This window comes from Plectropomus leopardus, chromosome 11, assembly GCF_026936395.1.
Source record: "Plectropomus leopardus strain MGB_pleo_1.0 chromosome 11, ASM2693639v1, whole genome shotgun sequence".
NCBI classification, from domain to species: Eukaryota; Metazoa; Chordata; class Actinopteri; order Perciformes; family Serranidae; genus Plectropomus; species Plectropomus leopardus.
In genome coordinates this window covers 27,012,676-27,037,771 of record NC_142186.1, presented here as the reverse complement: position 1 = coordinate 27,037,771, position 25,096 = coordinate 27,012,676, and the positions used below count along the sequence as shown (strand labels likewise).

Genomic DNA, 25,096 nt, shown 5'->3' with positions numbered 1-25,096 from the left:
AAGTTCATATCAGTCATGTAGACACAAAATTATCGAAAGATTGGTTCCAGATTGAAAAATGCGAAAGTTACCCTGTAACTCTTTAAAACCTGAGCAAATTGGCTTGATTTCTTTCAAAGACATGGGAAGAAGGCAATGAAAGAGGAAATTACCCCAAAATTTTACAGGAAAATTTGTTAAAACAAACAAAAACCCCCAAAACAATCAAGGCAGATAAGACTTGGAGTAGGTGCATAAAAACAAAATTATCACATTATTTTAAATGTGTAATTTTTGACTATTATAAATATTCTCCTTAACTTTGTTCTCACATTTTCGTCCTAGCTTATTTTTTTTTGTAAATGTACTACTTTCTTGCAATTAGTGGAACATTTCTAACCAAGTTGTCCATTACTTTTCCCCCATGTTTTTGACCGAAATTGAACCAATTTGCTCAGAGTTCAAAGGTTAAAAAACATGTGAAAGTAGCACAAGAAAAGCGATGTCGCTCCAGGTTTGAAGGGGCTAAAGGGTACATTATACACCAAATGTTAGAATTTGAAGTCATTTTGTTCCGTGTTTGTTTCTTGTAACTTGAATTTGTGAACATAGTTATGTGTGTATAATAAAGTAAAGCAGGGGGCGTGTTTGTGGTCGTCAGCTCCTTCATCCGCAGCAGCAGCAGCGGCAGCAGCGAGCTCTGCGCTCAGCAGACAGAGCTGGAAAAATGGCGGCCGGTTCAGGGGCTGCAAGCGGGCACGGGGCCCGCAGCTCCAGCGCTGGTCTGGAAGCGTCTTTGGACCGACGATTTCAAGGAGTATCAAACACTATGGAGTCGATACAGGGACTTTCAACTTGGTGCATTGAAAACAAGAAGCACCACAGCCTTATCGTTCGTCACTGGATGAAGTGGCTAAAGAAATGTGAGTAGCTCGCCGTTGAGGCTAACTCGCTAGCTAGCTTACTTAAGCTAATTCAAATGCATTTCTGCGTTGACCGCAATCGGCCTGACAAATTCAACTTTTTGTGAGTTTTGCGTGAAGTGTAAGGCAAATGAGAGCGTCGCAAAAATAATAATTTAAAAAAAATAAATGAAATATAAATACTTAATTGAGTGAATCTTTGAAAACATGACGTTGTAATCACCAGTTAAAATAAGCCGCTAATGGCAGCTAAGCTAACGTGCTAACGCTAGCTCACAGCTAGCACTGTTTACAGTCGGGCCTCCGGGGGTTCACGATCTGGATTGGACTGATTCTGCCTTTTTACGAAGAATTGCCATGCACTACACTGCTTATCTTTAAGAATGCAAACTTGAGATAAAGGTGGTTACAATTTGTTTTGTTAGATTTAGTTAAATTTCAGCGTTATTCTCTGTTTTGTAGTTTGATCCATTTGTTTGGCTAGTCTAACAGGCTTGTTGACACGATGCAGCGGCAAATAGTTTTGCAGAGCATAGTTAAACACGATAAAGGGAAAGTCCACTCTAATCGTATTATATCGTCAATTTTCTATTGAGTGTGATACATTAAACAGGGTGACGAGTAACACGCAGAGTTAAAAATGACCCACATTTCCATGTCGCAATGTAAATTATTGATGCGCCTGACAGAAGTACCCTCAGCGTTGCCCACTCACTTTTGATTGTTTCATATTGCTTTCTTCACAGTAGGCTGTATGTCCTTTAAATACCAAACTGGTTGCAGTTAGACCTCTTGAGTGAAATCAATTGTCATAGCTATTGTAACTTAAGTTAACCATGCAGATTTGCACATTCATTGTTGGAAACAGAACTTTTTTTGTCCACCTGTCACTGTTATTGTCACACTTTTTATTATTATTGTTATCATTGCTATTGTTCATTTTATTTATTTATTTAATTATTTTTTAAAGTTGTATTTTTAGTTTGTTGGTGAGTGAAGCAAATCTAGAAGCCACTTGCATAATTTACTAGCATTTGGCTGGTGCTAGTTTCCAACTCTGCAAGCAATTCAACTTATCTGGTGTTGCTGTTTGGTCATGCAAAACTTGAAACAAAGTAGGGTTTTTAATAGATGTGTTTTTTATCAGGGAAGCAGGCGGTGTCAACACAAAGCGTGTTTGGCCTCATTTTTAATTCTGCGGTTGTTTATTCCCCCATTAATCTGTTTGGCTTTTTATATTATTTTGGTTTATGTTTTTAATCACAGTCTTTTTGCATACTATTTACAGGCAGTACCATTGTGCCAATCCAGGCGTCTAATTATTATGTTTATAGACAAAACAGTTTAGCACACTGGTCCCATTATAGTACAGCAGTGTCAACTAATTTCCTCCTTGTAGCTCTGTCTTATGAGGCATTATGAGTCCTGCATGCAGCACTTAAAATACTGCACTGGTGATAAGAGATGCAATTTAAGTCTTGGGATTAGATGCAATCCTGAAATTACTTTTTACAATCTATACAATGCCTGTGGAGCATCGAACTTTATTAATATGAATCTATGCAATTGCTATTGTCAAACATTAGGCGTGGGAGTCACCAAAAGTGCGACAATACTGTATTATCACAATACTCAATTCACAATACAATATTTTTGTGATTTTAAACATATTGCGATAGAGCGCCCCAGAGATAACGTTTTTTAATGGCCAACCCTGAAGCCCTGGTTCCCTTATCAAAAAGCCAATGGGATTTTTCTATTGGATTTTGGATTATTGCAGAAAATAATCTCTGTGGTAAACTAATGCTTATGATACTCACATGCTTTGTTCAGCAAGATAATATTCACAAATGCACATCACTTTCAGGATTTTTGGTGCCTAAATGTAATCACCAGAAGTAGAAAGCTATTGTTAAACTTAAATGAACTACACCACAGTCGCATTGCTGTCGCTATGAGGCTGTAAAGCAAAGTCTGGCATGGCTCGATATAATGACACTCTGCAGTCTTATTTTGCCACTTGTTAGAAACCACCTTTTTTAAGATGCACAAAAGCCTGAAAGTTCGCAAATGGGGTATTTACTAACTTATTTTATGTTGTAAAACAAAAAAAAGAAAATAAAAGTGTCTTAAACTTGTGTTAACCACAGAATTTATTTCAGGCTTGTGACCAAAAATGCATTAAAAAATCCCATTGATTTGAGAAAAGGGAAACGTAGGTGCTGATCTGTCATCTGATGTCTGGGTTTTAGGACTCACTGCTGGGGTTTTCTGTATGCTGCAGTAAAATATAGTGCAGTATATTGTTACTTCTCACCCTTTTTCACCACTAATTAGTCCCGAAAGACAAACTGTCAACATCTATTTTATTCTCTATTAGATTTGTGATATAAATAATTTCCATATTTAAAAAATCAATACATGGCATTTTCCCCAAAAAAGTTATTGCCACTAAAAAATATCGCAATACCATGTTGTACCGATGTTTTTCTCCCTACAAACGGTCTATGGAAGAGTTTATTGAATTGAAGTAACACAGTGATAGAGCCACTGTACTGCTTTCACTTGTTGTTCGCTTACAGACTGCAGTATCATCAGTTTGTTGGTCTGTTGGATTTGTCAGGTTATTTTGTCTGTGGCTTTGATTTCCATGCGCTCTGAGGATCTTAACCTCTCAATATTTCTGATGTTACTTGCTACTCTGAGCTATGATATCATATTCCTTACAACTACAGTACAGTTTGCATTCAGCTGTCTCATAATGTGCATAGTGTCTCATCTTTGTCTGTAGTTTTAATTGTAGAAAACGAGAAACATCTGTGGAGGGATTGTCGTTTTTAAGATGACAGTGCTGATTTTTCAAACCTTGGTGTGATGAATGATTCAGTGCAGATTTCATTAGCCTCTCTGCTGAATGTGGGCAGAACAAGGAGGCAGCAGAGTACCTCAAATATTTTGTGAATAATTGTAATGAATGTTGCAGCTGCTTTGCGGAGGCCTAATTTTTCTTTGGAGCTTTTGTATTGTTTTTGTTGGAGTGGGGAATCGGTAGAATTCATAAACCAAATGTTGGAAGTTGTTGTCTGTTGCTTGATTACTTGTTATTTTTATATTCTGTGGAAAATAATTTTGTGTTCTTAACTAGAACTTATTGACAGTGTTTCTTGAAAATTATTATATTATTTTTTCTCATCAGTGAGTTTTGAGATGTTTATCTTCTGGGAAAGAAATTCCATTTGGCACATATTTTATTTGTTTGAAGGTTGACAGGCTGTTATCAAGAAGTGAATATTTAGAAGTTTTTATATACAAAATCAAATATTCATTGTTAAAGTTTAAGCAGGATTTAACACATTATTGGATTGCTTTTGCTTGAATGATGCTGATTTGGATGTTTATGAAAGCCAGTGTGTCTATATGATAAAATATTATGATTGTGACTTCCTATAGAAACATGTAAGTGACAGCTTTTTGTAAATGAAAGGTTTTTTTTCTTAAATGTGCAGCTTCAGGGACAGCATCTTGCAAATATCGCTGTGGAAACATGAAAAAAAACAACCTTTTGTTACCATTTGTGGTTGACTTTTATTGCATCTCGAAAAACTCGCTGCAGAGATTTGGGGAATTATCCATCAGGGAGTTTCAAGCTAAAGCTGGTGTCTCAGGCAGATATTCATGTAGGCATTTTTTATCTCTCCTGCATCACTGCACATGGCACGATAAAGCTTATGCTGACAGCACACGGTGAACTGCTGTGCGCTGGCTGTGTCATTGTTTTCTGATTCAGAGCAGTGCCAGCTAACTAAGGCAATCTACTGAGCGTCATTTTTTATCAGCTGTAGATCCTAACATCAGAAAGTCTCTAAATGTCTAAAAAAGTATTGGAGTTTGGATGTTCTTTGATAAATGACAATCCATGCCAACAGGTTTACAAAGCAGCAGGTTTTTCCCTTTTTTTTCTTACCTAGCAGAAATCCAGCAGTTTGCATTCATTTTAGCATGGCAGTTTAGCATATCTATTTGTGAATGGTAATGCAGTTTAAAAAAGAGACCGAAAAGCTCCTCTGATGAAAAAGCACGTCAGATGTGTGTGGGAGTGTCGGAAATTATCTCAGTGTCCGCAGTGTATCTTTGAATACTACTGCCAACAAGCTGTTTCTGTAATATTTGTAGCATTAGTTGTGTTTTATATTCAGTTAAAGTCTAAATCGTAGTACCGATATCAGTGCTTGGCAAGTGAACTTGTTTTTACTCTGTTAAGGCCCTGAGATGTTTAAAATGTTGGATAATAAAAATGTCCCAGTGTTAGTGGGGAAATGTTACTGGTCTGAAGATTCTTTACGGTCAGTGAGGGTGATAAAAATGCAGAATGCAAATTTGTTAGTTATGGCGTAGTTTTGTGTGTACCTTGCATTAAAGCACAGTGTTAGGATAAACAGAATTGGCCATACATGCATGTATAGTGTTGGCTCATCTACAAAACTGAACAATATAATTACTACCCGTGTTAATTCTTGGCTTCAGATGATACATGTAATGTAAATTACATGTATCAGAAATTTTGAAATAGGAAGCTATTGTTCTTTGTTTGTGAAAAAGTCTGTTTTTGTTCGTGTTATTGCTTCAATGCAAAACATTGAATTGGGCTGCATAATTTATTGACATATTATCAAAATTGTAATATGGTCAAGTGCAATATCGTAATTGCAGGAGCTGCAATTTTTTGATAAAATTTGTCACAACACATCGTTATAAATCGTACAGGAACATGCTTGTTTGGAACAGACCGGAGTGAAAGTAACATCATGATCATTTTATATTTTTTCAGTGAAAATAAAATGCAGATAATGTAATTCCCACTAAAATTGTGACATTTTGCATTTGCAATATCTATCAGAATAATCTCAATGTTTTTTGTTTTTTTTTCTGCATATAACGCACTCCTAGTTTATGACTTTTATTTCCAATTAACTTTGACTAAATCATGTATGGATTACGTATAAGGTAAAAGCTATTTTTAGGCAACATGTACAGAAAATTATTTTCAGTAGTATGTTTTGAATTCAAGTAAAACAGTTGAACGAGTATTCTTTGTTCTTTTTATTGTGTTGAGGGAAGCATATTTTTAATATAACCTTCTAATCGTTTATTTTAATATGGAGATTTTGTTAAATGAAGTCCCCTTTTTTTCTGCTCAAAAAGCACCTACTTCGGATGATGCTGTAATATGATAATGTCAAAAGAAGATTTTTAGAGTTTTTCCAACATGCATTGCCCAAAAGTAAAGTAAAATGCATTAAATTCTGCAATGTGACACTGATTATACACAAGTGACACTAACTTTGTTATAAAAAATGTTTCATATTGTTTGATGTTAATGCAAAGGCTTAAATGAAGTGCTGCATAGTGGACTGAATACTTTTTATTTTTCAGTTTAGAAGCTTTTCAGGTGACTTTTTGTAAACTCTGTTTCAGAGTTGAATGCTGGAATAGAAAGCACAGATTTCATAATTTTATAACTTTGCAGTTTTGGTGTCATGACTGTGTTTTTCAAGTGATTGATGCATTGTTTTTGGCTTTATGAGTGAGTACTGAATTGTAGGGAACTGTCATCTGTTGTTGTACGACAACGGGCTGTATGTACACATTATTTGGGGCGTGATTGTGAAGTCTGTTGGGTAAAAAACAATTCAATGCCTGCCAAGGTACTTTCGATTTGGTGATATGGTTTCAAAGAAATCCTTATGTTTTGTTATATGTTTGTTTAAGCCTGTGATTTTTTACTTTTGGGGGGTTAATACTGGTCATGGTATTTGGATATAGAAGAACTCAGAAAATATATTTTCAAAAACAACTTTAGCAATGATGTCTTTGAAGATCGAATTTGCATTGAATCAGTATATATGAATCTGTGTTATAATAACTTACTTCGATAATTGTAGGGCTGTAGTTTTTATTGCAGTTCATTTTCCTTTATGTCTACTTTCCACCTTTTCCTTTTTTCTGTTACATTCAGTGAACATATATATATATATAAGCTCTTTGCACAGACTACACCAATGATTTCCTGAAGGAATTGAGGTATTAATCTTGTGTCTTTTTAGAAGAACTTAGATGCTAACTTCTATTAAAATGTAAAAACAAATATGACGACAATTTGGACCTTATCTTGTTAGCCCAAAATCCTGCTGACTGACTGTAATTAAATCCTGCCTGGTACAATCAGGCTGCTGACCTATTTTAGGAAGCAGTAGAAGTCACTGTGTCCTTGCCAGTATTGTATTTTGTCTGGAAATGGAAATTATGACTGATACTAAAGTTATGGAAACAGATTTCTGGACCTCTGACTGAACTAGTTGTACCAACAAAAACAGGCACTGTCCTCAGCCCTCTGTTTAAATGTGGCTGTTTTTTTAGTTTGTTTTGTTTTTTACTGACGGTAGTTTCATAGATCAGAAAACCTTTTGAAGGCGTTTGAATGAAGCTCGGTTTTCATTGAAGGGCTGATGTTATTTGATGATGTGAAGGATGCATTTGTTTCAGTGTATTTAATTGTGCATATTAAACAAAGTTGTCATTTTTACATGGTTTTAACAATTGCATTATATTAATGTTAATATTATTTCCTGGTTGATATGCATTTAGATTTTTTTTAAGTGTTTTTATATAAACTGAGTTAATGATACAAGTTTTTTATGGCTCTGTGGTATTTTTATGTCTTTGGGTTGTCTTTAGCATTCTCATGAACACTTGTAACTCAAGAATGTCCTAAAAATGTCAGAAACAAACTCAAGGATGAGCTGATTTTAGTGGTTTAGTGGTTGACCAGTCAGTGTGACATCATAATGTTCTGCAAAAACACTTTTCTGACCATAATTAATCTCCAAAACTCAGGAACAGAAGGGGAGACATTTGGTCAGATACTGACTAAGTGAAACTAATCTTTGGTGTTCACCTTGAAACTGTGCTGACTGTAAAGATCTTCTCTGCTGTTGTAGCTCACGTTTTAGAGTTTGTAGCTCATTTGCAGCAACATCTATATTTGAAATATTATCTACAGTCATGGCTACACATGAGTCTGGACAGACATTGATGTAAACTGAAAACTGGCTTTTTTGGCAGAGGCGTGTTTGTTTTTCAGTATGTACTGAGTGGGACATTTCGCAGTTGAAAAATAAATTGGTTACTGCTCTCTGGTGGACAACTATGTGCTGGCATCAGCAGTTCTAAATTAGCTTAAACAAACAGTATCTGTAGCATTTGTGCATTGTCTTGCCTCCGACATATAGTGCCAATATGTCTGTGATGAGTCAAACTGGCTAAATTTTTATTTAAACAGAAACAGTGGTGTGTTGAACACCCTGATGTATTACACGGACACACTGCCTGCTACTGTTGGGGGGTTTATTCAGTTCATTGGCGTGGGAAAAGTTATATCTACATTGCCAAAGCAAGTGTGGACTAAAAACAAAAAATCTTTGTAATATAGTGAGTAAAGGTCTACCACAGTGTAGTTTATATTAACATTGCTGCTGATTGGGTGCACACCCATCAAATGGTAGAAAACATATCTCAAAGCTCGTTGCACACCTTTTCTTACAACTTTGAGGAAACACGTCATTCAACCTGGAAGCTGTAGCAAAATGTTTTACATAATTTTTAGATTGAACGTGCCCCAGGATACAGAGCTGATCTTTTTCCAGGCATTGTTTCTTAAGTGTATTTTAGGCCTACAATCTTGTTTATGGGACAGATTAAAGCTCTGGGTAGCCCTGTGCTAAAGTAATCAACTTCTTCTTCATAGTTACCATAAATTGATCTTTAAAGAAAAATGTAGAGACACCTGCTGGCCGTTTTCAGTTGTTCCTTGTCACCAGACATGTCTTGCCTGTTGCTGAATTCCAAAAGTTGAACTCTGGTTAGCTCAGGGCGCGGCCTTCTCCGCCTGAAAAATTGGCGCTTGGAAACGCTTGCATGCCATGGCGACACAGCTCCGGCTCTGCAGCGCGCCTTCCGTGTGTCTCCTTTGCCAACAATGGATTTTAGAGCGCAAAGACGTGGCGTGTGTGCAGGCCCTTAGTTAGTTAGTTGAATGTTTTATTATGTAATATCTGAATCAGCCACTCGGTGCCAATACAGGTTTGATAATTTTAATCAAAGATTTGTCCTTATTGTTTCCTTTTCTTTTTTCTCAGCTGACAACAATCACCGCTTGAATCTCTTCTACCTTGCCAACGATGTGATACAGAACTGCAAAAGAAAGAACGCCATTGTCTTTCGACAAGCCTTCGCAGAAGTCCTTCCTAACGCTGCTCAGTTCATCAAGTGAGTACACAGTTTTTATTCAGAAATGCTAAGTCTGCCTTCATGCTCTTCTGGTATTGAGATGTGACATGTTGTGTTTCCATTTTGCATTATTATCAGAGATGGGAAGGTCCGCAAATCAGTGGAGAGGATTTTTACGATTTGGGAGGAGAGGAGCGTGTATCCTGAAGAGGTCATCGCCCAGTTCAAAGCCGGCATGAACAGGAAGGAAAAGGAGCGAGAGAAGCAGAAGGAAAAAGAAAAGGAGAAGGAAAAGGAGAAAGAAAAAGAGAAAGAAAAGGAAAAGGAGAAAGAAAAGGAGACTCCAGCAGCAACTGGTCAGTTTGATACGAGATCTGCTCTGTAGAAGTCATGTAATTACATCTAAAAGTGGAATAACTTCATAAAGATTAAATTACACAATTGTTTATTTCAAGTTATTGACAGATGCTTATCTTGATAAATGCTATTAAGTTCATATTTAACTTTTATTCTCCAGCCTCAGCCAACACCAAAGCTGCCCTCAAGTCCAAGATTGTAGCAGAGTTCACTGTAAGTCTCGTTTATCGGTTTTGTCTCGCGTCACTTTGTCTCTCATGCCTTCTTTGTTCGAGTCTGTCGACAGCATTATAATTACTGCATCTTACTAATTTGCGCTCTGTTTCTCTTGTAGCCCCACACCCTCGTTGAACAGTTGTCGAGATATAAGCGAGCAGTCGCAGAGGAGGAGTTCAGGGAGAAGCAGCTGGCAACTCTCAGGGTGGACGTCTGCAGCACCGAGGCTCTAAAGAGACTTAAAGGTCAGACGTCACTCAGCTTGCCGTATTTCTGAATCATCACACACTTATTGTCCATTGCACCGCTGTATATCTTAATCTACAACCACACTTGACACTTATGTATCGATATGTTCTCTTAAAATCATATCAGAACTCAAGAAATTACACAATGCTCGTAGAGGTGTAGCAGGACTGTTTCTTTTGTTTCAGTAAAGACTGTTTACTGTAATATCTGTGGATTATTCTGAGTAAGCAGGATATTGTTTCTGGTAATGTCATAAGGTAGGCGTCCTGCGTTTCTGATACATTAAAATCTAAAGGGATGCAGTACTGATTATTATTTTTTTCCTCAGATAATGCTGCGCCGTTTACAAATCCATGCTGACATCATAGAAATAAACAGACGTAACCGAGCTGTCAGAAAGAACACGCAAACGAGATCCCATGTTAACAGTCTCATTGCTGCGGACACTCAATGCATCTCTTGCAACATATGCAAACCTCGTCTGTGTTTAATCAAGTCTAAACACTTGATGAAAAAAGTCAAGATATACTTAAATGTACCCGTAGTGAAAGCCTACAGAATAAAAATATCTCAAAAATATATTATTTCAAAAGGACAAGAGTTCGGGTCGCAGCAGTGCTGCACCTCCTGAAACATTGAAGTCTATTTATTCTAAACATTATCAATTAAAAGTTTATTTATTGGTAAATAAACTCAGATGGCCATTGAGTAACACTGTATTAACTCGTGTTGATAATGACCCCATGATGCTTTACCGTCCAGGGGAACAAATATTTTCACTGTTGACTAATATTTTCACACCATCAGCGTGTATATCTTGCACAAGACAAGATCCATTTTCTTCATGCTCTCAATGAGTGAAAGGAGTTAAACACTACAATTAATCAAAAACCACAAATCACCCGGTGACCTACTGAAATTAACACCTGTGGATCTCAGGGATCACGACATTGAAAACCTGTCAACATCACTTTTTCCGCAAAGAGACATCGCTTCTGATTTTCATTTTATGTTCATCATAAAGCACGTGAAATGTATATAAACCTGCATGCATTTAACTGTTTGCCTGTTTGTTATTTGTCTCGTATTCCAGACAAAGCAGGGGGGAACAAGTTTGCAAAGGACTTTGAGGACGGCAGTCTGAAGCTGCAGGAGTTTGTCGGCTTCATGGAGAAAGAGTTGAAAACGGGGCCTCCTCTGCTGGAAGCTTTGGGAAACGCAGACATTTTCTACGAGATGCAATACAAGGAGGTTAAGATTGTGGCCAATGTGAGTGTTCATCATCACTTTTTCTTACGTAGAGGGTGTTTTCTGTTTGCGTGGATTGAAATCTGAAATATTTTAGCAGGGAATTTTTTGTTCGTGATTGTTTTTTGTTGGTACTGTTTCTCTGTTTAACACTTAGATTTCTTTTAAATAATGTGGAAAAAATATGTCGGACCCATTTCATTTTTACTAGTTAATAATTATGACAGTACATAAAATTCCTTTTAAATAATGTGAAAAACTTAATTTTGACATAAGTGTATGCTCATACATATGGTTACTAAACATTTAATAACCATAATTGTGAACACAAGTTTTTAAGTTGAAAACCCATACATGTTAATTTGTTCTAACTAAGTTTTCCACATTATGTAGTTTAATATTAATACCATATTTATGAACAAGTTAATTTCTCACGATAAAAATAAAGTTGTTAAAACATTTTTTTCAGCTTTTTAAAAGAATTTTAAAGTGTTATAGACAATTCATTAACAAAATGTTGACTTGGACATAATAATTTTTCCTGATTATTTCTTTTTAACATTCACATCTTTGTAAAAGTTGATCCAAGCAAACAATATAAATGTTAAAGTGGACAGCTGAAACATCCTTTTTTATCTTCCTCATATCTCTCGTTTAATTCCGGTTCTTCTCTTTCTGCCAATCTGCTCAGGCGTACAACGCCTTTGCCAACCGTGTGGCCAGTCTTAAAAGGAAATTGGATTCCCTCAAGTCGACTCTACCCGGACCTGAGGACTCCCCCATCCCCTCACCCTCTGAAGACGCCCCCTCTCCCACCGGCTCTGAATCGCCCTTCCTGGGAATGGGAGCAGGGAGGGCTCAGGTGGATCCAGAGCTGGATGGAAAGGCCATGGATGAAGGAGAACTACCTAGTGAACACAGAGACACGGACGTGGATTTGTCTGATGAAGAGGCTATCGCTGCCAGAGCAGGGGGTTAGTGGCTCGGAGTGTTGTAGAGGGGTGATAACTGTCCTTACTATACAGATCCACATTGGTTAGTGTTGTGATTCAGATGTATCAGCTCTTCAACTATTTTTTACTAGCAGATGACAAGAAGGACAAGACGTCTACTGCTGTTGCCAAGTCGGATGCAGCGTCAAAGCTTCCCACCACGCCTACAAAAGCTTCTAAGAACAACGCTACTGCTGCTGCCACGCCGACCCCAGTGACTCCCACTTCTGCTGCCGCTCAGAGCGCCTCGACAAACCCACTGGGAGTGAATCTGGAGAAGGTGGACCTGGGAAAGATCAGCTCCATTCTCAGCTCACTCACATCTGCCATGAAGAATACAGGTGTGTTTAAGGGCCGGGGGGAGATGAGTGTAATAACGATCAGAGCCTGCAGCTCAAAGCACCTGATGTACTGTAGAAGTTCTCCCGAGGCAAAATATAACACATGATCATGTGCTGAAAAATTACTTAACGATCACTTATGATATTTTCACTTAACTAAGGTCATGATTCATTTTAAAGCTGCAAGAGGCATCTAGTGTCGAGGTTGCAGATTGCATCCAGCTGAATACCCCTCCCATAGATTCTTCTTTTCTATGGCCACGTTTAGACGAGAACGGCCCTACGAAAAATGGAGAAGTTCATATAATAAAAATGTGAGAACGATGCTCATGTTCACAGATCTGCAAAAACGACAAAAAACGCTGTCGTATGCATACCAGGCCAGTGTTTGGCGTTGTAACTTCGCAACCAGTAACTACATACAAGCGGATGTGCAATGTGCGGCTGTGACATAACCGTCACAGGATCCGCACATTGCCAGTTTACACAGCAATGCACGGATAACAATAGCTTTACAGTGTTAAATAAATAAATAAAATGAAAAAAAAAATAGAACAAGAGCAGAAAAAATGTGTTTTTATTTAGCCTTTTCCAGATTTCTGATACCATGCTATAAGTAGATGTACTTAAGTCTGAAACTGAACGTTGTATGACAAACACTAGGTTGAGAGATCTTCACAGGAAATCATATGATCGCGACACAACGATTCATTTCTGTGCCTCCCTTTAACCCATCTCTCTGCGTCATTGAATTGCTCCCAGCAGCTAGCCCATCACCTCGGCCATCTCCAGGAACACCCACCACTCCCTCCGTCCAATCAGTAGCCTCTAAAGCGACATCTTCGAGCCCTCACCTGGCCAGCATCCTGTCGCGTGTTGACATCACACCTGAAGGCATACTTAATGCTCTGTCTAAAACAAACACCCCAGGTAAGACACATTTACCCCACTTACACCGATTTTTCAATGAAAAATGTTAATTTATTAAATATTACTAATCTTTTTCCCCCAATGTCATCATGTCTTTTTCTCTCACCCGCCTGCCTCACCCTTTTCCTGTCTTCGATCAGGTTTGTCCTCTCTCCTACAAAACGTGACAAACACCACCTCCGCCCCTCCCACCCGAACCTCCCCAGAATCATCAGCGGTCAAAGCTCTGCTCAGCCCAACCACCCCAAAACCAAAACCCACTCTGGGGAACAGCCTCAAACGAGACGCAACTGGGAGAACCAGAGACTGGGAGAAAGACAGACATCTGTCCCCTCCTCCTCCACCCCCTCCTCGTCCCTCAGTTCCCTCTGTCTCTCCCCCTAGCCTAGAATCAAAAATCAACAGTTTCCTGCAGGGTAATCCAGGTTTCAGTCTCGCTCTAGGTGATGTCAGCCCCGATGGGGTGGATGGGACCCCGGTGAGAGACGAGGCTGCCGGCACCCCTACCCAGGACGAGATCATGGACACACCTGGGAGTGTGTCAGAGTCTTTGGGGTCATCTGGAGGTCATAACCTCTCACCCACAGCGTACCGCAGTGAACCGTGGGATGCTGTGATCACCCCGTCAGGAAGCAACAGCAATGGAGACTTTATGGGCTCGTCCTCCTCGTCTCGGTACGGAGCTGGGAAAAAGAGCGACACAAAATTGAAGGACAATGACGTAAAGAAGCAGATCTCCTCATCCCCCAGTAACGACATGAAGGGTAAGCTAGACGGCCAGTCAAGAGTGATGGGAAACAGCCGAGGGGTTGGAGAAAGGAGACACTCCGCGGGCTCTCGTAAAGCCAGCAGTGGCTCAGATGAAGGAGCTCTGAGTGGAAAAAGAGACGGGAAAGAGTCTCCAGGTGGGGACGGGAAGGAGGGCCAGTACCATCGTATTGAGACACTGGTATCGCCCTGCACTGAAGGGGCACCCATCGAAACTCTGTGCTACTCAAACCGCCCACTCACCGGAGAGCGCATCAAGACAGTGGAGAGCATCCGCGTGTTTGGCCGAGGCTCTAGACGAGGGGGAGGGTCCGGCGGTCGGCCAGGGGGAGCTATGTGGTACGAAGAGGAGGAGTACATGGAAGCTCAGCCTCCCTCGCCCCACGACGTCCCCCCTCCTCTTAACATCGGCTTCGAGGACATGAACCCCTCCATGCCTCCTCCCCCACATCTCCTCCTTCCACATCTCCCCCCTCCTCCGACCCATCCTCACGCACAACCTCCTCCTCAATCTCCGTTCCAAATGCCCTACCACCCGGAGAACATCCAGACTCCTCCTCCATCACTCCTCCACCAGCATCCTCCTCCTGCATCCCATTTCTTAAGCCCGCCTCCACCGATCCCTCGTCTCCCTCCGCCTCCCGTTCCGCAGCGCCTATCCCCTCCACCTCCCCACCATGCTGCGCCGTCTGCAGTCATGGTCGGAGGAATGTTGGTCCCCGTTGACCGACCTCTTTCTCTTCTTCCCCCAATCAGACCTGAAGGTTTAGAGCGAGGCGGAGGAGGGCCAAGAGGAAACAAAATGGCCCCTCCACCTCTTATGTCGTCGTTGCTAGGCGAGCCCCCGAAGCTGCCGCGTCCTGGCACAGTTAAAGAGCCGTTTGTCCCCCGTCATGCATCCCCTCTCCTCCGCCCAGGCGCCCCTGGTGCCCCTCTACCCCTACTGGGCCGAGTGAAGGAGCCTCTGCATCTACCTCTTCCGCCCCCCTCCCCCACATCCTCCACACCCTCTCCCTCCACGCCTAACTCCCCTGCAGTGGACCCCGGTCCCGCTCGCCACCCTAATCAGTCCTCCGCCCCTCCTCTCCAGAATCCCCCTGGTAGTCCTCCAGCTCAGCCTCGCAACCAAACCTCTAACCCCGTCCCCCTGCTCGCCTTACCCACCTCTCGACCCCCGATCCTCCCGGTCCCCATGCCACAGAGACCTCTGATGCGAGGCCGAAACCCCTCTCACCATTTTAACCGAGATAACCGAGATCACCACAAGGGGGGATTTCGTGGGGGCAAGCGGTCCGGTCCTCCGTTCTCAGGTGGTCCCTTCCACTCGCAGAAGAGACCCTTCCTGCCCCCACGCTACTGAAGTGGTCGTCTAACACACGCTGAATGAGAAGCGCCCTGCAGTGAAGTGCAGAGTGTGTGTTAGCCCTGCTGGTATGAGCCCAGATATCTTTACTCTGTTAATTAGCTTGAATTAAAACTACCTTAGGTTGTGTGTAAATAGCTGATTAAATCTTCACGCTTCAGCTAGGTAGCCAGCCAGTCATCTCACACTGTATAGTGCAGCTACGAGGTTATCAGTTACATAGTGCAGAGTGGTGTGTAACAGCCCTCAGTCTATCACTTTTTTCTCCATTTCTCCATACACAGAAGATAGAAGTCTCATCAGGTCTGGTGCCGTAACCTTAGGAGGAAAACACAGATAGTTCACGCAGAAATGAAACTTTATTTTATTTAGAGTGTGTGATTGTTGGGAAACTTTACCTGAGAGGGAGCAGGAGAGGGAAAGAGAGGTATGGGTCTCATAGAATACACGGGAAAGAATAATTTGGCATTTTGGTAATTACTTTAAATACTTTTTTAACTGATAGTAAGATGAGAAGTTACCACCCTCATATCTGTGCGCTAAAAGTGAAGCTACAGTCAGAGCCGGTTAGCTTAGTTTGACATAAAGACCGGAAATGGGGGAACAGCTAATCCAGCTCCCACTACTAACACCCCTAAAGGTCATTTATTAACATGTGAAATGTTTGTTTCACCTGTACAAAAACTGAAGTGTAAAAGGGACAAGTTGTGTTTTCACGGAGGATTGCGTGACAGAAATTGCCACTTGTTACTCTTACTCTCTATCTTTAGTCTGATATTGTGTCCACGTTAACCAAAGCAGGAGGGGGATTAGATTTTTCCTGAACCAATCAGAAGAAACTGTCATTGTAGGTCCACAGGGAGCCATACAAACATACCTGTTGCACCAGGATTTTAACAGTTGAGTGGAGCAAAATAAGTCAAACTATGATGTCGGGCAATATTAAGAAGACATGTTGATTTACAATAGTCTTCATTGCAGCATTTTTCTTGTCTATGACCCTTGTTGTTGTTATTACTCCCCATTTGTTGACAACAGCTTGTCAACTGATTTAGTCCTGTCTGTGGCTCTGATTGGTCTTTTTTTTTCTCTTTCTAAAAATTGTAATGGAAAAAACTGCTGTTTCACGTCACACTGACGACAAATCAGTCAGTTCAAAGTCAGCAGATTCAGTGCCAAACACATTAAGCCCCAGCTCAGACCAGAAATTCACAACAAGATGAAGCCGTTTTAGAACTTGGCAGAGAGAAGTTGCAGCGGTGTGAACATGGCGATCACAGCTCGATTCAGGCCGGCTGATGGTGCCAGAGCCAGAGTCAGAGGCTCGTTTTAGAACCTAAAGCACTTAACCTTAACAGCCAATCAGCTTGTAGTGAAGTCCACTGACCAAGCCAATCACAAACCATCGGCAGAGCTGTTTTCTCTGCTGCGGCAGTCTCTGACAACAGCCCTCCGTCCCCATCCAGCCCGAGTCCTTCACATCCTTGCAGATGTTGACAGTGGTGCTGGCGGATGTGGGGTTGCTGCAGCTGCGCGTTGTATACGCATACTCACCGACTGACTGATCGGCACTGGTTATTCAAATTATAGTGGCTGAGATCAGGTCGTTTTGATTATGTTTTTGCTGTTTCATCACCTTTAGAATAGGCCTGAAAAGCTGAAAGTTAGAACAGAAGTCACTGCTTCTGGCCACGAAAAGCAGGTTGACTGTTACCTTCAAACAGAACCAGGCTAGAAGTCTGCCCAGTTTCCGGTCTCTATGCTAAGCGAAACGGTCTCCTGTCCCCAGCTTCATATTTAAAAGTCAGATATGTCATCTAACTCCGCAAGAAAGCCAGTAACCGTATTTCCCAAAATGCCAAATTATTCCTTTAAAAATGTTTGATAAAAGTTGCAAAGTGATCTCTTCTTCCATGAGTGTGTGTGGGTGTGTGCTGTGTGTCCTAACATGGTATTTCTCATTTGAAGTGATGAGATTCAGCGAAGGGTTAACACTTTCTCCGGAGTACCTGCTGTAAATAATATTCTCCTCTTTGCTCTTGATCTTTTTTCACCCTTCCATCTCTCCCACTGTATATTTCTAAGCTTGTAAATATAAAAACTGAGATGATACAGCTTTTTTTTTTCTCTTGAAGCTCTTTTTTTTTCCTGTTCATGAGGACAATGATTTCGCATCCCCGTCTTTACTGTGATTGAGGCCTTGGATAAGCTTTAGCTCCAGAAGAATTTCCCTGCAGTGTCTGTCGCACCTTTCTGTCCTCCTTTTGAAAGCACCACGCAGAAGAGGAGGGTGAAGATAATTATGTATTTTTATTTTCCAGCATAAATGTCTGCCTGTGCGCGCTTCAAGTTAGACTGAGTCATGAAGATACTCGGTAGTGGATGGCGGGCGGGGGGAGGTATTTCAGTTCTGAACCACACTCTTGCTAGACTTCAACATGTACTGACTTGAATAAAATCCAGAGTTTCAATTCAACTGGGGGGGAGGTATTTTATTTGGTCACTACTTATCACTGGAATTGCGCTGTTGTAATTTATTTGCGCTGTTCAGCTGCCTGTTTTCAGAGGAATTGTTTTCATATATTTACACAGCTGCTGCCATCTTCATATTGCATTAACATTTAATGCATTTTATTTTTTGCGCTGTATTTTTCTACTAGACAGAATCGGCAATTTCCAGTTTGCAGCAGCGCCCACAGATGGTGTCAAGGGAGCGAAAACATTTGAGCTAATTAGGGTTGTTTCGAAAGTGGTTTATTCACCCGTTGTTGTGGCCCCTTCCTCTGTTTTGTTTCTTCGCTAATTTCATGCTTTTGCCCTCAAGCCCCTGTGCTTACTTTGTGCTCACATGGCTTCGTCCAGAAACACTTGTGCACCTCTCAAAACCTCTGAGAGTAAAAAAAAAAAAACCCAAAAAACTCTGCAGGATGGCAGTAATCTTCTGTCGTGTGCAGGAATTATTGCTGTAATCCCTCTCTCTGGTCGACATTGATGTAGTTTTGCACATGCGGTGAGAGGTGCATGTTGGGTGTTGCTGCTCAAAGCTTCCTGTGTCTGTCTGATCATGGAGTGTGCATCGTCTCTCGTGCTCTTTTACAGTTAATCAAGATACACGGAGCACCTGCATAAAGTTAATACATTGTAGAAATGTAACCACAAAGAGTTTAATTGTCACTTCAGTGTTAGCAAATCATCCCAGTTCTGATGTTTTACTGAATGTTAAAGTCTGTTACCACCTTCTGTAAACTGTCTTCTATCTCTTCACTCACTGAAACAGCTAAATATCAACCCCAATCAGTTCGATGTGGAGAGAAAGCTCTGTTGTTGTAAAAAATCTTCCGAAGCACGTACCAAGTTCAACATTTCAGTTTTCCCTGTAAATAAGTCCCTCTCTGTTTCCTGTTTGACAAACTGAGTTTGACTGAAGATGTGACAAAGCTGATGGTCTGTGTATATCTGAGAAGTTTTAACTGCTCTCACTGCTGTTCTCATCAATGATGCTATATCACCGGTCTTTGAGTGTCCAATCCTTTCTGGTGTGATGAACATGCACTCATTCTATTATTGTCACAATTAATATACTTTACAAGGTGAATACATCCTATTTTTTTAAAAAATCTTTTTTGTTTTTTTTTCACACAAAGAATATTGCAGAAGATGACTTTTTTGTTAGTTTTTAGATGGAGTGACTTGCCATTTTCCTTAATATTTGTCATTTTGACTGGTTGCACTATTGACTGTAAGCAGTCGGTGCTCTCTTGATTTAACAACTCTGTTTTCTATTACTTTTTTCCTCCTGCAAAGACCTTGATGAAACCTTTTCTCTCATTACTTCTCAAGAAGACTGTTTTTTTTTGTGGTTCCTCAACATTTGCACACTTTGATGCACACTGTTGTTCGGAAAAGGTACATTTTAGAAATGCAATTCAGTAATTTGTGACACCAGTAATATCCGCTTTACATCGAGGTATTGACCACTACAATACATGGCCTGCATTTGCAAAACTCACTTAATAAATAGTGACATAGACAGTTTTATGACCTGCTTCTCGTGGACCAGTCATAATCTCAGTCAACATAGCACTAAGCAATAGCTGTACACTTATTAGTAAATAATCTATTTATTTAGTGAGTATGATCTAAGGATGAGTGAACTTATTGCATTCATATTGTGCCAGCATCTTTTCAGCTACACCAGACTTTTAAAGGGAAATGTTTCATTATGGCCTCTGTGCCTCTATTTATAAAATGTGATAAAATTGTACAGCCAAATGAGATCTTTAATGTTATAGAGTAATACCATTAGGTGAAACTACCTCCTTTTGGGCAGTTTAACAAATGACAACAGATGTCTTTCTTGTAAACATGCCACTTGATTATCCATCAAACTTCTACGTGCATTCATGTGTGCTCTCCACTATATTTCATGAGCAGTGAAAAAATAGAAAATGCTAAAGTTGGTCCCATATGAGGGTTTCTGAATAATTGAGCCACAGTGAATTGGTCTGGATGTGGTCAGATAGAGTGATTAGTGAGATGAAAACTTTTTTTTTTTTTTTTTTTTTTTAGAGCTGTCTAAATTAGATGCTTAAATGTATTTTAATATTGCCAATAGATGGTATTTCCTCACTATGCAAATGTATCATACTCTTTCCCAAAGTGCTGTAGCGCCCCCAAGTGGCAGTTCAGTGGTACGTCAGCTCTGAGGCAGAGATGGTTTTCTGTCCACCTGCCACTGTGGCTGCTGGATTCCAAAATCTACCAGCCCCTCAACAGATTATTATTGTTTTTTAGGCTTTTTTAAAAGATAATTTCGAAAATTTTGCATATTTAACCAGCATTTGACTGGTGCTAATTTCCAACCCCGTCTTAAGTCTTTTAAAGCTCCATCATGTACTACTGTAACTACAGAACCGATGTGGACTCCTGTAAATAGTGAAAGCTTAAATAGATTCACTGGTGCGACTTAACTGAGTAGTTCAGTAGTTAAGCTATAGACCGTTTTTACTATTATTCAATAACCAATGCATTCAGATGTTAATATAAACTTTTTTACACAAAGTCTGCCAATTATGTTAAGCCACAGCTTCAGTGAAGTTGGTTTCCGTGAGCTTAAAATATTTATTGCATTAAGCTATATTGTCATCATTTATTTACACTAATGCTTCGGGCTTTAAACCAATAGGCGTTAAATGCATCTTTAGTTTATAGCAGATGGCTCTTAATTGCGCAGCTCCATAATGGAGCACATCCACTCTGCTGTTCAGCCTTGTTGCCTGTCGTGATGCCATAACGTTAAATCACTGTAGAAAAAAATACTCGGGGTTGCACACCAGTGGAAGTGCAGTTCAGCTGATGTCCTGTGATTATGGGTGCGCTTTTTGTCATGCGTCTCCTGTCGCCAGCTCTCAGACAATTAACTGTTTCTTTACGATTTCTGCTCATTTCAATTCTGTCAAAATTGCCTGATCTGAATTTGCATGGATGTAAAGTGTTAATATCGAGCTATCAGCTCAAAAACCGCTGCAGATATCCTGTATGTGCAGCTGTTCTGTGGATGCGCGCTCTGGCCCCGGTTGCGCGCACGCTACTTCACAGTAGCGTCATCTGTTTACGTCCCAAACGTCACCGCTACTCTCCTAAACTTCCGGTGTTATGGCTGCTCGCAGGGAAGGTTGACAGCAGCAATGTGGGATATTTTGGAAATGAACGCGTGTGTTTAGGCAGGTGTGTTTAGGATGGCGGTGATTCAGTTGTTCCGGCTGGTTATCTGTCGGCCGGCAGCTCGTGCGACGCTCCGCGCGCACAGGAGGTACAGCAAGGTGCGCGAGCTTGTTACTGCTGCAGTGCGGCTAACGTGAGCTAACAGTGTGTGTCAGAGGTGGAGGTTTTCTCTGGTGCTTTACACGTGTGTGAAGCTGTTTTGTGCTGTCGTAACCAAACTGCCTGTCCAGTTAAATCTGACTTATCTTGTTTATGTAATTTTCAGTTATACTAATCATAATTTAGCACTTGGTTTTGGTAGAGGTGGGATGTAACTAAGTAGATTTACTCGATTACTGTATTCAAGGACATCTTGAGTATTTCCAGTATATGATACTTTATACTTTGTGCTATTTTTTTACTTAAACACATTCATTTAATAACTTTAGTTACTTTGTGAATTTAGATTATTAATAGAAAATTATTATATGTTATCACAGGGTATGCTGCCCAGCTATATATAAAGTAATTAAAATAAGCTCCACCTTTACCTGCTGCATCATTAACCCTTTCGAACCTGGAGGGCATAACTTTTCTGAGGCTGCTTTCAGACACTAGTATTTAAACTTTTGAGCAAGTAGTTGTAATTTCTCTTAAAATAAAAAAAAAGGCAATGAGCAACTTTGGAGGAAACGTCCAGCAAATTTCAAGATATAGATTTAGAAAATTATTTTTAAAAAGCTAGGGAAAAATATCCATAGAAATTTTTACAAGTATCATAATAAAATATTTTACTTTTATTTTACAGAGTTTTTTTTATGATCAAAAGAATTATTCACATTTTTAATTAAGTCTTTTTCATGTTATTTCCTTGCTTTTGATTTGTTTAATTTAAACTTCCTCGTCTTTTGTTTGGGTCGTGTGCCTGTGTGTGTTTGTTAAATTTCAGGTAATTCTGTATGTTTTACACATTTCTTGCTTAATTTTTTAAGTTGCTCATTGCCTTTTTCTTCTGTTTTTGAAACAAAAAATCAAGCCATTTTGCCCAGGTTTCATATTGTTGATAGTGATGAACGCAGTAATGCACAACTAATTGTAATCCAGTAATAAGATATATATGATTCTGACATGGACCGGTCTGCACAGTGAGTACTTTTAACTCATCAGAGGATTGGTGGTTTAATCCCTGGCTCCGCTTAGTCCGCATTTTGAAGTATACTTGGGCAAAATACTCAATCCCCAAATTGCTCCTGGTGGCTTTTCGGTTAGAGTGTGCGTGTTTTTAAGCTGAGGTAGCACCTTGTATGGTAGCCTCGAGGAGCTGTTGTGCGAATGTCTCATGTAGTGTTAAAGCACTTTGAGTTGTCCAAAGACTCGAATGGCCATTTACCATCCTTTTTACTCTCAGTACTGCAAGTATATTTTGATGTTTATACTTATGTACTTTTCCATGAGCATGATTTTGAACGTAGGACTTTTAACAGTAATTTTACTTTATGATGTAGCATCAATACTTGACTTAAAAGAATTACTTCACCCACAAAATGACCATTTTTTTTATCAGTTGCTCATGCTGTGTTACATTGAATACATGAAGAAACAGTTTTACTTGCGTGCATTCACGTAAAACAGTGAACAAATACATTTTTTGATCGATTGGAGACCATGTTTAACAACAGCAAACCTATATTAAAACACCCGTTTACAAACTTGCACGACTGGTGCAGCATAATCTAAGTCTCATTTATCCAGTCGTATGCTCAGTAATTACCAAACATGTATTTTTTACTAAAAACGTTTAGTTTTGGAGTCTGGCTTTCAAGAGCACATAGATAAGTTTCTCTTTCAGTTCAGTTTTAAATAAGGTTTGTTTTTGTTTGAGGCATTTGAGAAAATAAAGTTCTCTTCATGAATACAACATAACATGGCCTGAAGACTGATATAAAAATGGTCATTTTGTGTGTGAAATATTCCTTTAAGTTTAAGATCTAAATACTTCTTCCATTTCTGGTTATTGTCGCAGTTTAGGTACAGTGCAGCATTTTCTACAGAAAGCTTGACCTAACCATACCCTCCACTTCGTCTTCCTGCTCTCTCTCTCGTGGTTCCCTAAAAAAACAGAAGTAGTCGCAATATTTTTTTAATGAATATCTACAAATTCGAAACTTTGGTTATGGCTGCCAGCATTTTGCTTACAGTTTAATATAAGCCAGGAGTGGTTGATAAAGTAAGAAATCATTAAGATAATGTTTTAATTGTATTTCATTCATTATTTCATTTAGTTATAACAGTAATTTAACATAAGAACGAGGAATCACTTCACCGCAATGCAGATATAAAGCTAAAGAATAGATAATCTCACATGGTTCAACTATCACTTTGATTTTATTTTATCAGCATGCACTCTGTTACCAGTATGTAAAGTTTTACCAGTTAAAACAAATGCAGCTTTAAACTACAGCCCCACAATAAACCCAATTATGTTTGATTTAAAAAAGTTTTTACTTCACTTCATGGTTATTTTGGATGCTGCAGTGTGTGGTGTTTCTGATTGTGTTGCTTTTGTCATGAACCTTTTAATCGTCTACATCTTTCTTGTCTTTCTGCAGGTGTGCCCAGCTTTATCAAAGCGACTGCGAGTCTTTGAGGCCCTCAGAGAAAAACATAACGAGAGAGCTGTTGCTGCAGAAACTTGCCTCAGTATCCGGCTGGCTGACGGCCGGACAGTAAAGGGGACAGCTGGTGTCACCACGCCTCTCTTTGTCGCTCAGAGCGTCCGGTAAATACATTTTACAGACGTATCCTCTTTTTGTTTGTTCTTACTTTAGTGACATAATAATAATACTTTTTTATTGTGTCTCTACTTGCAGTGTGAAAGGAGCGTTGGTCAGTAAGGTGAACGGGGAGTTGTGGGAGCTTGGACGGCCTCTAGAGGCAGACTGTGAACTACAACTGCTGGGGTTTGACACTGTGGAGGGAAGACAAGTAAGCACACCTTTTTACGATGATTTTTTTTTTTTTTTTAAGTTTGAAATATAGCATGGCTGCACATGCTTTGTTTCTCACGCTGCCTTTAAGGTGGATCTTAAACTAAATGATTATGTTTGGGGTTTTTTTCTCCTTTGACTTTAGTAGTAAATATTCTCGGAAGAAGCTACTGGTAGAACGAAACATCAGTCAGTTAAAGACAAAAAATGGATGTCACAAAGTTATAAATAAACTTAAATAAGACACACTGCGCACATTTGCGATTAAACTTTTTGAGACTGGGTGCTGAATCCTCAATGTGGATTTCAGTCAAGATCGGGACAGCACTCCAATTATTTATTTTTTTTAATGCCACATGGACCTCTTGGGCCCTTCTTCAGCGTGTGCATTCGGCAATGTTCCAAAGAAAGCCCACAGTTGGGGTTAATTATTAGTCAACACATGAAAACATATACAGTGCACGCCAGTTTATAAAGAAACTTACTAACAGAAAGTTAAAGTCAGATAAGATTGCCAGATTTAACACCAGATATTGTTAATCATGTTTTAATTCTGCTGGAACAAGTAATTCATAAGATGAGCAACGGAGGCACTGAAGAACATTTCCTTAATATTTAGAGAATTTCACAAACTGTTATTTAGATGTTTTCAAGTTAGTAAGTCGGCGTTTAAAGATACATCAAACACAATTCGATGATCCAATATTATTGATGCAAAGTGAAAACATTGATATATATTGTCATCTTCTTTTTT

General features: G+C 39.8%; 2 protein-coding genes across 4 annotated transcripts in view; both read left to right on the top strand.

The window, feature by feature from the left end:
* The first annotated feature begins 532 nt into the window (after positions 1-532).
* On the top strand, positions 533-24,104 carry rprd2b (regulation of nuclear pre-mRNA domain containing 2b). Of its 3 annotated transcripts, none has more exons than XR_015777949.1 (11): positions 533-902; positions 9,098-9,227; positions 9,327-9,544; positions 9,706-9,758; positions 9,880-10,006; positions 11,104-11,279; positions 11,950-12,232; positions 12,343-12,591; positions 13,354-13,521; positions 13,662-15,720; positions 23,965-24,104. XR_015777949.1 is itself a non-coding variant. In XM_042490704.2 (10 exons), the coding sequence occupies exons 1-10, from the start codon at positions 707-709 to the stop codon at positions 15,647-15,649; spliced, it is 3,588 nt and encodes a 1,195-aa protein (XP_042346638.1). In that variant the 5' UTR covers positions 533-706; the 3' UTR covers positions 15,650-19,165. The 3 variants fall into 3 exon arrangements, 1 of the variants encoding a protein (XP_042346638.1); XR_015777950.1 differs by having other exon boundaries at positions 537-902; positions 13,357-13,521; XM_042490704.2 differs by lacking the exon at positions 23,965-24,104 and having other exon boundaries at positions 13,662-19,165.
* The window catches only part of tars2 (threonyl-tRNA synthetase 2, mitochondrial), a 17,390-nt gene continuing 13,566 nt past the window's right edge, over positions 21,273-25,096 (top strand). Inside the window, exons 1-3 of the mRNA XM_042490707.2 lie at positions 21,273-21,474; positions 23,965-24,134; positions 24,226-24,340. Of these exons, the coding sequence (XP_042346641.2) occupies positions 21,391-21,474; positions 23,965-24,134; positions 24,226-24,340 (369 nt within the window). The 5' untranslated portion in view covers positions 21,273-21,390. The remainder of the gene's footprint in view (positions 21,475-23,964; positions 24,135-24,225; positions 24,341-25,096) is intronic.